This window comes from Ambystoma mexicanum, chromosome 1p (genome assembly GCF_040938575.1).
Source record: "Ambystoma mexicanum isolate Mex_15411 chromosome 1p, UKY_AmexF1_1, whole genome shotgun sequence".
Classification (NCBI taxonomy): Eukaryota; Metazoa; Chordata; class Amphibia; order Caudata; family Ambystomatidae; genus Ambystoma; species Ambystoma mexicanum.
The window spans coordinates 750,739,355-750,754,190 of NC_090921.1; the positions used below are offsets into that span (position 1 = coordinate 750,739,355).

At 43.2% G+C, this 14,836-nt stretch overlaps 1 protein-coding gene across 4 annotated transcripts in view; it reads left to right on the plus strand.

The window, feature by feature from the left end:
• Nucleotides 1-8,076, plus strand: part of TUFT1 (tuftelin 1) — a 175,519-nt gene extending 167,443 nt beyond the window's left edge. For 3 of the 4 annotated variants that reach the window (XM_069650513.1, XM_069650493.1, XM_069650523.1), the window contains exon 13: nucleotides 2,105-8,076. In XM_069650513.1, the coding sequence (XP_069506614.1) occupies nucleotides 2,105-2,171 (67 nt within the window). In that variant the 3' untranslated portion in view covers nucleotides 2,172-8,076. The remainder of the gene's footprint in view (nucleotides 1-2,104) is intronic. The other variant, XM_069650500.1, reaches the window with a different exon arrangement.
• The last annotated feature ends 6,760 nt before the right edge of the window (nucleotides 8,077-14,836 follow it).

A 14,836-nucleotide genomic window follows, 5' to 3' on the forward strand; every position in this document is an offset into this window, starting at 1 on the left:
CTAGCCGCTCTTATGGATGATCTAAGATGGGTAGTGAACAGGTTCAGGACTGTAGCTCTGGTATTACTGGATTTGTCAGCTGATTCCGACACTATCCGCCATCAGGGATTGCCGAGGGTAAGCCTTGGAGTAGGCAAGAGAAGGCGGCAGCTCCTCCCTTCGCCTCAAACGTTTCCAACTTAGAATGTGGAGTACTTCATGAATCAGCACTACGTACCCTGGCTGATTACACACATGCATAAGCTGGAGGTGCATATATACAGCAATGCTGGCAACACCAAGCTGTTTAAATCCACCCAAGAGCATGAACATCTTATTCAAGGAATTTCAGAATGTTGTTTAGTAATTGAGGCATGGATGGGGCAGTATTGGCTGGTATTGAAACCCTTAATAACAGATATTAGCTGCAGGGAACCATAGGGCTACCCGTGGACCAAGCATTGTTGGCCGTCTTCATTTTTGGATAGTTCTATACCTTCTGAAATAGTCAAAAGCAAGGGTATGATAGTCATCAATTGGCAGGGATGAATGGGCTATAATTGGATCCCTTCCCTGTGCTCTTTGGGTCGGTTCTTCTCCAATGCTGTTTAATCTACACAAAGTTGCTGAAAGATCTAGTTACAGGTATGAACATGCTCTTACACTAGTATGCATACGATGCTTTGTTTATCTTCAAGTGTTTTTACAAAGGGATAGCCATCTTTCAAAGGACAGCCTTTTGGGAATATCAGTGTGGATGGCTTCTTATTTCCTCAAATGAAACACTACTATAAAATGAGTTAGTATTATTTGCACACCCTGCACCCTTGTGTCTCGGTTGTCTGACAGACCAAATGTTGAATCTTGAATCTTGGATGCTATTCGTTTGCTTCACTTGTGCAATCTTTTCAGTTTCAATATGGACTCTGCTGTCTCTCATTCCTCATTAATTCTATCTTTTTACAAATCTCTAAAATATATTTTACCGTAGCTTCTGGTTTTCATTCTCCGATAGGTTATATCTCGTATGAGCTCGATTCATTGTTTACTTTTGGGTTTATGACCATCCACACTCGTTTCCTTTTAAAGCTGATCTTAATTCTGCAGGTGAGATATGTTTGGGTCATATAATATGATCATATACCACCCAGGACCAAACCCTCACACTGGCTTCCTCTTCAGGGAAGAGTATGATTTACGATCTGAGAGATTATGAATGCTGATGCCATGAGGAAGAAAACATTTCCCCTGTAGAGCATCTGCATGTGTGTTGAAGTAAGCCAGAGTTAAAGTTTATTTTTTCTATGAAGATGTTCCGTAATCATACTCTACCATAGGGAAATGTTCTTAAAGGTTGGGAAATTGATGGTGTGCTTCATGCTTTATCTGTTAAGTCTCTGGATTTGCATAGCACACCACTCCCTTTGACAATACTTTGTGGTTCTGATCATTACAGGTAAGCTACATGTTTTTGTTGTGATGTGCTCAACAGGAATTCTCAAACTAAAGGATTAAATAGATGAAAACACCTTAAACCTCAGTTCAGACCCAACTCTCCTGTGCATTATCTACCAATGTTTGTCCATAATGAAGACAAAGGTGTCTTAGCCACAAGTAATGTTTAAATGTTGTTGTATCACTCTAGTGCATTTAGTTTTTGTTGTGTTATTGCATTTTATGAAGTGAATTTGATATTGTTTGAATTATCCCTAGAACCATTCATCTTTTGTTTTTCTACTGCTGCTCCAAATTGAGGAAAGTGTTTTCCCTGCCTATTGTAATGGATCTTTCTCTGATTCAGCAATGATAAGTCTAAGCTTGTTAGAGTTTATTTTACTGTAACTATTCTGTATAGTTATAGACCGGTAATTGTCTTTTCTCCAGCATTGGTTTGGACTCAGATTAAATGCATTGACTATTTCTCACGGGCATTCCTCGTTCCTGGGAAAAATATTCCAAGCTTGTTAATTTAAGGGGATACACACATTCAGAAGCTAGGTCTTTACCTAAGTAACTCTTCCTCTGGGATTTCAGATTTTGCTAGCCTAGCTTTTTAATGTATATACTCAGTAATAACAAAATATACAAAACGATGACTTTTTTCTTCTTTCTATTGTGCCCACAGCAGACGCCAATACATGTCTTCCGGACCTCCCAGGCCCCTGCCACTTATTCGAGTTTTGGAAACATGAGTTCTGATGGACTGAAGGATATTTACAGAAACTCATTGCTGACAAATGTTGCCTCTAATCCAGCCATCCCAATTTAATTTTTCCCAACAGTACCAGTTTTGCTGGACCAAAATGAGGAAGTTCCACATAATGACACACATCACTTGAAGATGAAGTTACCGGTGTTGCCAAGTGTTGAAGGGAGACCATTTTTCAGATGACACAGGGTTTTTGAATATGGGTCGCTGTGCTTTCTGTATCTTTGAAATCTTCGATTGTGGATTATACAGCGGTATGTGTGCCCTTGATGGTAGAAAGATTGCCAGACTTTCCTCCTGAGTTGCAACCTTCTTCCCTACAATCATTACGGGCAATAGTCAGCAGATTGAACCATGACATGGTTATAGTACCTGCATGTCTGACTAGTAACCTCATCTTAAATAGAGCATTTCTACCTTCTATCTATGCAAAAGTATGACCCCTCCGAACACATATTCATGCTACTAATAGAAGTTGGGATATCCAATATATATATATATATATATATATATATATATATATATATATATATGTGTGTAAAACTGATTAACAGTGGCTATTGCTGTTAGAGCCCAAGCTTACCTCAACCACATATTCTGAAATTACGGTTCATTTTATTGTTTTCCTTTTGTCTAAGGGAAAGTGGTGTCCGTTTCATTTGTACTTCTGTTTTAGCCCATGTTTTGAGGTCTGCACTGAAATGCAGATACAACCTCTCTGCAAAGCACAAGTCTGATCCAACCAAGGTTTTTTCCTTCTCATCATAAAGTGTTCTGATGGTCATATTTCTATATATTCTATAGCGCAATAATATATTACTGCCTTTCTGACACTACAGAGCACTTTAATAGGCTGCAAATCATTGGCGTAATTTTACCTTAATCAGAGCAGTGGTGGAAGTGATATCACTTGCCTTTTTGTTCCTTCACTGATGGCATCACTGGAAGTCACATCGCTAGACCTTTGACCCTATTAAAATCACAAAACAATGGGGGTCATTATGAGCAGGGCGGTAAGGGATACCGGACACCGGTAAGGAGACCGGTGCGGGTAATCCCCTACCTCCCCATTACGAGGTCCCTTGGAGGGAACCGTAAGGAATGCGTGGTCCGACCACACGTCCCTTACGGGTCCCGCTAAGGGACCAGGGCACTAATAACGGGCTTGCAAGTAGCGAGCCCGTTATTAGCGCTCTCCCCATTCCCATTGAGCCCCATTGGGGCTCAATGGGAATGGGGAATGGTTTGTTCAGGTGGGACTTACCTGTCCCGCCAGGGTCGGACTACACCGATAAGTCCCCATTGAACAACACCGGTGCCGCCGGACCCGTTATTGATGGCAGTCATGGCGCGAATAGCGCCATGACTACCACCAATCTCGTAATGAGGCCCAATGTTTCAAAAACAGTCTCACAATAAGTGTGGAATCCCTTATGTCCCACCAGGTGATGACCCTGACATTAGTTACTGTACCAGTGAAGGGCCAGGCGAATGGGATTACTTTGTCTACCAATACTTCAGCAAACATTGAATTTGTCACACCATAACTTGATCTCTGTGTGTACTCATCATTGTTAAACCTTTTACTTTGTCTTTGTGACTTGGCCATACTATACCTTTTCTCCTTTCACTGTCAGTTTGCCCTAGAGGGCAAAAACTCTTTCTACTTCTGATCTACACAATACATGGTACCGATCTATATAGACCCTTGCTTCATCCCTTCAATTTCCCTCAAGTGTTAACTTTATGTATCTTCTTCATAACTCCACTCCTGCTCCTCCTACCAACTCGTCTGAGAGGTGCTCTTCCTTGGCCGTACCATACTGCAGTTCCCTTACCTTACACTCCTACAAAGCAGTGTGATGCCTGAAAATTGGTGTGTTATTGTGTGTTTAGATAGCGTTTTAAAAACTGCTCTTACCGTTTGTGTATGTGACGGTTATTAAGCCACGTGGCAATGTAGATGGGTGTTCAACCTTTATTATAAAAGCATGTACGAAAATAGGCAACTGAGGCACCAAGTTTAGGGGTGGCCGGTTCCCTTCCCCTCATCCTGAAAGGGGGCTCCCTATTCCAAAACAGCTTCTTTCAAGATTGGTTTACGATAGCCAGGGCACCCATACTGTCTACTGTCTGTGCTGCCCTGCTCTTGGAAGGCCTACATACTTTAGTCTTATCATTCTAACTCCTACATGGCCTTCCAAAGTGACCTATTGGGTTTAGTATTGTCGTCTTGGCATGCCTTTCTTCCAGTTGACTGTCGTTCAACGTCTTCAATCACTCTTCTGCCCTAGGCCTGTTTCCACTATTCTGCCCCTTCCTGTCTGCCTCACTTTCCTCTCTACACTCCGTCTCCTGGTTTTATCGCTCTCTTTTCTTGTCTCTACTCTCCAGCACCCCATGATCTTGCTTGTTCCTTATAGATCTCGCATCCATCTCTCTGCATCTTTACCCTTCTGCCTCCAGTTTCCGCTATCTGCATCTCTCCTTACCCTCCTAACTATGCCGCTAATCCCACTCATCTACACTCCCTCTCCCATGCTCTCTCACATCCCAAACAGAAAACCCAATTGGTACCACTCTTTCAATCCCAACACCTTACCTTCACTCTCTCCCAAACACCAAATGCCTTCTCCAATTCCTCCTTGGGAATTGGAGAAGGCTACATCCTGCTGTATGGTCTCTGGGCTCTCAGCTTCGCAGACCTTACCCAAACACCTCTCACTGACAACTGGCTGTTTTAGGCCCTCCATTCATGTCTGCAATTGTCTCTTGATGCCCATTGACACCTTGAGTCACCTGCTTCCCTGGGCAATCTGTCAAGTAATCCTAAATCCTTCCCGTCCCGTTTGGTCTGGGACTTCCCTTAGAAATCTTTTAGCCCTACCCCCTTTCCAGGCTCCATTATGCACCAACCAGCCCATGTGGTCACTGTGGTCTTTTGTTCTCTGTTCCTCTTATATCCCTGGTGAGCTACTGTTCAACTAGGGGTTGGGGAGTTTTCCTCAGTCTCTGATGTTTCTGTGCAGTCTCTAGCTAGTTCCAGTTAGTTGCCTTACTGCTCCCCTTGAGCCAATCTGGGGTTTGTGGGGTGCTTGTTGGATCTCTCATTCGACTCCTGAATGGGGAAGGATATTCCATTTCCATTGGGGCAACCAGTTTGTTCCTCTTTTTCTGAGCTGGGTTTTATCAGTTGGGCCCAGGTGCATTGTGGTGCTTGTAGTTGGTCTCTAGGCGGCGATGCTTCTTGGGAGCCATTATCCATCTCGGGCCTGAGGAATTTGGTTTATGCTGGTAGCTGTAGTCTCTTGGGAAACACCTGAAAGAGTAGAAAGCGACCCAGCCAAGACAGAAGCTGTAATCCATCAAGACTGGGAAAGCGGTACCAAGGGAAATGCATGACTCCACACATACCGGGCAATTGGGATGGGTGTCCCCCTGAACTCTGTGATATGACCTCTTGGGTAGTTGTGGCTCTGCCATTGCCTGTTAGGCCACCAACTCCAGGTTGTGAGGGGTCCATGGCCCCTTTTCACAGGGTCAGACCCACAACCCTGTCACATATAGTATTACATCTTTTTCAACTACTGCTTCTAAATTCAATTTTCTTTTCAAAATACTGCTGTAACTGACACTGATTTGAACATTTAAAATGTCTTGAACATCCTGCTAGCAAATCAAACTAACCAGGCCTTCGTTTTTTGGCGGCAGCTAACTTACTTTAGGGCTTACTGTTTACTTTCAAATGTCTATCCTTTCATATATTTTCCATTTTCGTACATTAATTTTGTTCTATTTTTTTTTAACTTAATTTGGATTTGATAACCCTTCTACATGAATGAAGTTGAAGTGCAAAAAAAAAGCATCCAGCTGGCAAAGTAAATCAAGGTACAGTCAAAGGAAGTGAAGTTGGCAAAGTAGAGGCAGATCATGTCCTTCCCAGTTCTGGTGAAATTGGGCGGTGCACAATAGAAAGGTTTCCTGGCTCCCCTTTATGCTAGACACTCAGGAGGTAGGAAAGGGTCTGTGACTACAACAGTAGTTTCAATGGTGAATGAACAGCAAACTAAATATATGCACCCTATATTCCCCTAGTAAGTGTTGTGGGTGAAACGACGTAAGCAGGATTGGTGAGCAGGGATGTGCATTGTGGGGCTCTCCAGTGTTGTCTTTAATAAGATCCGTACATAACAATAGCAGAGAGAGTACCAAGTGGATGCAGTCAGCCCACTTTCCTAGTTTTAGCAAAACCTAGAACCCCTCTTTCATCTTTAGTGTTACCCTGGTGGCCACAAAGATTGCTACTTTTTGAGTAATATGCTTTTTTGAATTCGAATTTCTTGTATTGCCACTTTCAAAAGTGGATGGATTTCTACTCGTAATGTCTGGATTTAGCCTATGCCTCCTTGCCAAGGAGAGGCCATTGTAAGGGAAAAGCTTCTCGTCCGAACCATCATCACTTGTCCCCAACGGTGACAAGCCCTCACTGGATCTGCCCAATGCCACATCTGCACTGCTACCCACTGGCTGCAAGTTTAGTCTGCATTCTGATGGCAAGACAGGACTCCTCTCTTGATGCAAAGTTTTATCAAGCATCCGTCTAGTTGCCTCCCAACTTCAGGGGACCTTAATAGTTCAGATATCTTTTCAGCCCCCTAAGGGAAATGAGGTTGCATCCCTGGCAGGGTCACCATTCACCTCTTCCTCTTCCTCTGGAACCCCCATTTCTCTCGCTTTTTTCCATCTCAAATGTGTACTGAGAATTCTAGTTTCCGGAGCAGGGGCATAACCTGTTTGCCAATCCCCCATGTTCGCCTCTTAGCCCATCTATCCTAATGCAGTTGCTATCAAAAAGGTGCCTGCACGTCAGAGGTGGAGGCATAAGATGTTCACATTTCCTTCTAGCCTCTTACACATGCTCCAGGTGTGACAATTGTGTGTAATAAAGGGTGCTTACACTCCTATCCTCTGCCCTCAGGGTCTCTCAAGGGCAGTCGCCAGGTTTGTAGCAAGCATTTTACAAAAAAATAATGTATCCCAATGTGCCCTCGTCCCACCTCTAAGCGTTTTCCCTCTTATTTAGTAAGATCCTTGTTTTGTCTCCCCTGTTCCACTCCTTTGTCTTGTCACACTCTTGAACACTTGTGTACGAGCGCGATATAAATAAATTATCATATCATTTCTTCAATACCATCTTCTGTAGGAGCACTCTGAATTCACCTATTGTTGGTTTGTGCTTTACAGCCACAAAATATCCATACCTCTATCGATACCTCTGAGTGGTCTGTGCATTACAAATACAAAATAAACTGCTTTAGGGCACATAAGCCCTATACAAGGAAGTGCTGTAACTTGGCAGAATACATCTTACTTGTAATGGTTTGTTGTCATGGCTATGATGAAAGCTGTTAGCGCGGTCTGAGGATAACAAACTATGACCGCTGCCTGGTATTCATATGGTGCACTACAAAGGTTTTTGTTTCCAGAGATATCGTCTTCCTATTGGTTAATACGCTGCAATGCTTTCGAGTAATAAAGTGCGTGCCTTACCAGTGTATTAGAATCACAACTGATATGCAAAATTTCACAAAATGGAAGGGCTCCAGTCCGCGTGCCTGCGTTTTCCCATGGACCATATGAGCACTATCATTTTGTCTGGTGCCTAATATACTTTCTTTAATATTCCTATTTCTTAATTTCGAAGTGTAGGGATGAACTTTACACAGGATCTGTGCAGTATAATTTGGGTTTGTGACAAGTTTCATTTTAACTATTTATTTTTGTAATTTATTGGTCTTGGATTCAATAGATACTTGTTCAAATACCAATTGTAGTTTTGTAGTTTTTATAGATCTATTTTCAATAAAGTTTATGTGATTGAAATGTAATTTTCAGTTTATTTGAATGCTTGCAGCACAGTGCTCTATGATGACTGGTCCACGTTATCCGCTTTGAAGACCTCTGGCCAAACAGAGGGAGGGAGAGAGAGAGAGAGAGAGAGAGAGCTGCTCACATGGTGCTTCTCCAGCACATGTGTTTCTTCCCAGATTCGCAGTGCTCTTTTGCGTTGTTCCCACTGACCACAGTGAGGAGCAGCCTTCCCAGGAAACCATCTTTTTTTATTTTTACGTTTGAATACATTGCGAAGTTCTGTCTTGGTGTGGACAGCGTAACTGCTCTCAGCAACGAGGATCCCAGGTACCTCTGAGCTTGGTCTTGTAACTCTTCCATGAGAGGCCACTGCCTCTGTCCTGACCACCTTTGCACTGCAGCTTTTCTCTGCCTTCGAGGTGGAACAGGATATCACACAGGACTCTGTCCGCTGCAACAGGAGAGAGAGCCCTGCACACTCCTGAATCAACTGGCACATGGACCACTGGGATTGGTCCTTGACGACAATGTGTACGGCCCTGAATGGAACCCTTTAAGAGGGTTTTCACAATCTGATGTTTTGAGCCCCAAATACATTTGCCCTTCAGTTGTTCCACCCCACCGTGCCAGGACTTCCACGGACCTGCCCCACAATGCAAGGGGGCCCACAGACTACTCAAACTGGTCCCCAAGGGCTATGTGTATGCCCCTCCTCACCATATAGCTAACTGGTCCAGGAGGTACATGGCTTGGCGCATGGACAAGAGTAGGGTGATTTGCTTTTTTACCAGGCCCTCTTGCCTCGTCCTTCACCAGTCACTAGATGGCACTATGCAGCTACCTCCTGTAACAGCAGATGTGGAGATATTAGATTTTCCTATTTTGACTCCATTCTATTTCCTTCTAGCCTCTTACAAATGCTCCAGGTGTGACAATTAAGTGTGTGCAGTAAAGCCTGCTTACAATGTGGGGACTGTGTCTCTGTATTAGTGCCTTGTCCTCCGCTGGTGCTGGGTGTCTGTGACCTGTTCCTCTCCTGACTGGTTTAGGGTACAGCCCCTCCCCGGCTCGCTCTGGGTGCACCCCCATCCCCTGCTTGATGCCTGGTGCCCCAAGCCACTCCTCTCCCAACCTCCACTGGCTGGCTCTGGGTGCCCACACACCCTTCACCCTTCCCTTGATAGTCCTATAGTTCTGTAACTTGTTTGCTGACCTCCACCCGTTTGGTTTTAGATCTTTCATACCCCATCATTTCTTTGAATTGTAAGGTCCTAGAAAAAGGCAAGGCTGCCCTCATTGTTATTGTTTTTCGCTTTTCATCCACTGTTTGTTACTAGGTGTTATTTAAGTCACATTGTATGCCCTTGTGTGTCCCTGTAGCTTTAATCATAAGAATAAGATGCCCTATATATAGTCCGTGCCCCAATATCTGTTCAGATTTTCAATAGAGGTTCAAGCTCTAAATCTAGAATGTTTGGCTCCACCAAACTGGTCGTATATTTATTTAACATCTCTCAATCTAGTCTTTCTTTCGCAGTACTTTGGAAGGAAAGTGCTGTGCTCCTTTAAAACATTTTTTGTTTGAGCAAAAAACAGACATTTCCCCTTTTACGTCCAGTGGGTTTCCTCACATGACCTTCTGGGGGCACCAGGGGGACTGGGGCAGAGAAATTGCATGCAAGTAGTTTCAGAGGTTTTCTTAACTAAAGTTAAGTGTCAGTGTTTAGAGGAGCATGAATTCCTATTTCTCAAATTAGGAACCCTGAATGGATTGGGAACGTTTATACATATGTACTGGCTTTCTTAGATGGGGCTATGTGAAAAGATCCCTTTAGCTTGATATTCTTGTCTAACGAGCTACTCTACTTTGCATCATAAGATACACTGCTATTGACCTCACTGTGGCAGTTTAAAATGTGGATGGGACCACCACCATCAGAAGAAAAGGGTCTCCTTTTGTCCTTTTCCTTATAATTGTGCCTCAAACCACCACCTTAATTGGCACACCATGGGTCCTTGTTGCTAGTCTCAGCAGAGGGGCCAAGCAAGGAGGAGAGGGACCAAGCATGCATTAAATGGGCCTGGAGCCAAAATACCCCTTACATACTGGGGCATGTTTGAGGCACACACCCTGCCTTACTGTGGGGATAGTTCTCTAGAAATGTACTGGTTTCCTCGATTATATTTCCTGCCAGCAATCCTGGACCCTATACCTACCCCTTATGTTGTGCTCATTAATATATGTGCAACATTTGTCATTAAAATGCCTTCTGTAGCAAACAATCCATACTTCAGTCCACTCCTCTCCCATGTGCTTCCTGCATGGTACCAAATTCACCTGACACCAAGATGCAATTTAGCTAAGAGTGTACAATATAAAAGAAGACTCGCCCATTCCCATGGCAGCTAAACGCTCACGATCTTTGGGCCTTGGTGTGAAGTAGTTGGCCAAGTCATTGCATGTGCTAGTATCACGTATAGAACTCACTGTCATGCTCACACAACGACTTGGCTCCATGGAAATTATTTACTTCAAAGACCAGGCCCGGGCGCTGAGCTCCTCGATACCTGCAGCAAAACAAAGTCAGCCACAAGGGCAAAAGACTGAACCGTGTGCAGATAAGTTGGGGATGTCCATACACACATATTGTTCTAAGTGTAAATCGAGTCGCACCGACTGGATCGATGATCTGACGGCTCCTTCGGCCGCCGCGCAGCACTGCCCTGTGACGCGAAGTTCAGGGCCCTGTGTGAGCCGAGTAAAATGCAGGATTTGCAAACACAAATACACGGCACAGGATCCACAACTCTTAAGCAGCCATAGCAAGCCGCAGCAAATGCTCCGCTCCCTTTCTTCTCGTTACACAGATTTTTTGCTGGGATGGCAATTTCGAAGTAAACCGCTTTGACTTTTGCCATTGCCACGAAAGGACTGGGGTGGTTCAACCGAGCCAGTATCTGAACTGATGCAAATTCACAGCCTTCAAGGCTGTGTGGGACATTTCAATTGAAAAGACTGAAACGCAGACAGGCCCATGGCCACCAGGGCTTGACTGGGAACCATCATGATATGTCATTTATAGCGCACCTGTACACACGTGTTTCGGAAGGGGAAATGCTTTTTAAAGTGACCTCTTATTAGATTGTGTGCACACCATGGGGGCTCTCCCCCTAGACAATATGGGAACCATATGTCTATATAGGGACTGTAAGGATATTTGGCGTGTTACAGTACAGAGTACAGCACTACTGCACAGGTAGCAAACAGCACAGAGTACAGCACTACTACACAGGTAGCAAACAGCACAGAGTACAGCACTACTGCACAGGTAGCAATTTTTTTTTCGCAGCACCACCACAAGGGTGCGGTGCATTGCTATATGGGTTACCAGATTAACAAGGAAAGACAGGCTATTCAGTCAAAAACGATTTTAACATATAAGATGCAAATCTATTTTTACAGTTAAAAGCACACGTGCTCATTTAAAAATGCACACTATTTTTCACCTGAAATGCCTATGGTGCGAGAGACACATTTGAAAATTAACAGCTAACCTATTAACCATTAACCTGACTAATAAGACCTTATTTAACATAACCCACTAATAAAATGTGTTCTCCACTGCAGAATTAGGCATACTCTGAAAGCCATTTAAATGTGTGTGCAGATTTTTTTCTTCTCTTCTCTGCCTGCTTCTCTGTGTTTTTGTGCACAGTAACTGCAGGAAGAAGGAAGTCAGATTTGCAACAATTGCAAATGTATAAGCAAATCTATTGTTGAGAGTAGGAGGATGAGAGATGATGGATTTCATTGGGACACGTCATACAGAGGGCTGAGATGAAAGTTTTAGTGGGCAGTATCGGGGGAAAAAGACAGGCAGACATTTTTCTGCACTACTGGGGAGAAGACCTGGCTGTGGGACTCCTGACTGAATGCAGATTCCTGCGTCCTGCTACAGTCAAGATTGGGGAGAGCTGAAAGAAGGACCTTTCCACTGGCTGAGGCGTTCCTATCTGCAAAAGCTGAGAATTCCAGGCAATGGCCCCGGTTTGAGAAGGCCAGCGTTCCTTTTTACTGGAGTTAATCTTCAAGGGAGCCACATTCAGAAAGAGGACCGCCAAAGAGAACAACTAAAAAGATAAGGTAATTACATAAGCGTGGGAGCCGTGTGTGCACGAAAATATGCAGTCAGTGTAGGAAAGGGGATTCCTGTGCGTGTCTTAATCAAATACCAATGTTGCAATTTGAGTTCTGTTCTCCGCCACTCTCTTTGCAGTGTGTCATAGACAATGCTTTTACTGTACCATTTTATTTATTTCTGTAAAGAATGAGATCGTGTTTAAATGCAACTTTTATAATACAGAAAAATATTTGAAAACAGACGGGTGGTGTATTTACTATTTACCATTACAATGCCGATGATGTGGGGAGATTTTTAAACAGTGCAATGGTCATTTTAAGACAGATGTGTGCATGTCAGAATCTGTATGAATAATTGTGAGTGACTGTAGCATAGCTCGTTGGAGGTACATGAGCCAACGGGAAGAGAGACTCTCTGAACATAGCTCCCTACCGTATATAAGGTAGTGGAAATTACCACAAGACTACCATATATATAGCTCTCTGTCGTAAATAAGTCAGTGAGTTCGCCCATGGTGGCACACCAACACTATCACTGAAAAATGTGGTATTCCTAAAATGTAGGTCTGAGGTCTCTCTAGTGATCACACGAAAAATCTAAGCAAAGATAAGGGATTCTGGACATTGGGGCCACAAATAAAACAAGGGAATTATGCTCACCAAAATACCACCAACCACGTATACCAAATATGCAGGTCTGGGTGCTGAAATAATGCATGTCCATTGTATTATTGTTGCACATGGCCAAATCTGAATACAAAGAGTGATTATTGCTAAGTTATTTTTCGGCGTTAATAAAATACCGTCAGGCCCCAAATCTCCACAAAATACCCTACAGGACTTTTAAAGCACATTTATCTCAATATAGGGATTACAATGTAAGTATACCAAACAACAATTCAACTGACAAATAACATTTGTAATAATGAGGAAAAACACTGCATCCTTTATAACAAATTGTTTACTACGAAAGGATGTGGAGATGATTAGAGATGCAAGGAGGTGGTGGGATGCATTGGAGGTAGGGTAAGAGGAGCTGAAAACCAGGGTGTCCAAAGTAGAGACCCATGGTGCAGAGGCCCACTGGGAAATCTGCTGAGGTCGCTGTCCCCCTCTGGTGGCCACCACGATCCCTCTATGTAGCACAGAGCTATATTTACCCAGACCAGACTGGACGTAACTCGGACAGAGCACCCTTAATTATCCCCCAAAACCAAAGAAATGAACATATCCATGGATCTTTGGTTGCATACTCCATCCTTTGCCCCTCTCATAAGCCATAGCTTGATAGGCTGTTGTGCCAGCAATCAAAATAAGCATGGGAACTCTCTTGAAGTCTCCATTAATGTGTGATGGATTCAGAATAATAAGCAAGTGGCATTGCAAGGGTAACATTTGCAGGGATGTCATTTCGCCAACATTTCAGTGGTAGCGAAAGTGACATCACACGACCCTTGACCTCTGATAACACAGGAAGTGATATCATTTGACCGCACCCTAAAGTGACATTGTGGGAAGCGATGGAACACGACCTTTCACCCCTTGACAAAACTGGCATCACAAAGCATTGTTCCAAAGTACACTACGAAAAATATGGTTACGTTATCAGTAATGTGATATACATTTCATACAAGAATGCATCTCCATAAGTAGCGTTACTATCAGTGTGTACAGGCCCATATTAGCAAATTACTGTGAATGCAAGCAGACGTCCAAGGCCAAATGATAATGTTGCATTATTATATAGCACTTATGCTTAAGCACATTATATAGAACTAGTATACATACAATATCTCCCAACCTGTGCTGATACTGAAAGGCTGAGTTGACCTTACGAGGATTCAAACCTGCAACCTGCAGATCACACACACATCGCAGCAGCGAGCATTCAACCCACTAAGCTATCTTACCGGCTATAGTAAAATGAGCAATTACATGTCTGAATGTTCTCAAAGTCAGAAAGCAAATCACACTCTGTAGTGGATAACATTAAACTGGTAACTCAGATTTAACAGCAGGCTAATTCATCTGCAGGTCTGGTGCAAAGTTGGCCACATGTCAAGCCTACGTGTATTTACTTTTCAGGCTTCAGAGGATGGCAAAATACATACCATTGGCAGGGTTCATAACTATGTATTAAAGACTTTAGAGTAGTGCAGGGAAAGCAGCGCACTCGCATGGCATCCTGTACTCTCAGCATTCATTACTCAATACATGCTAACAAACATCCTGAACAGCATGCCGTGGAGATAGGAAATATAAGACACATTACAACAAAGCATTAATTGTGGGACAATGAAATCAAGGGGAACTTTATGTGCTATGGTTAAACATTTCCACACTGTACACAAGCTTTTAAACACAAGGATTTTGTCAGGTGACCAATGACACTGAGATGAAATATCTTATGATGATCTTAACAGAGCCAATGGCAGAAAGAAAACATGCTATAACTACAACCTGCGAAAAGCAAAATACATAGTCCGAAATGGATGCTTATTCTACTCTAAATGCTTTTTGAAAGTTTTTGTCTGCATTGTGAATTTGAGGAGTTAAACAGACTAAATCAGTGACTCGCCCTGTGAAGTATGCCTGAAATAAACCTTGAATGGATGTAGCAATTATTGTATAGAATT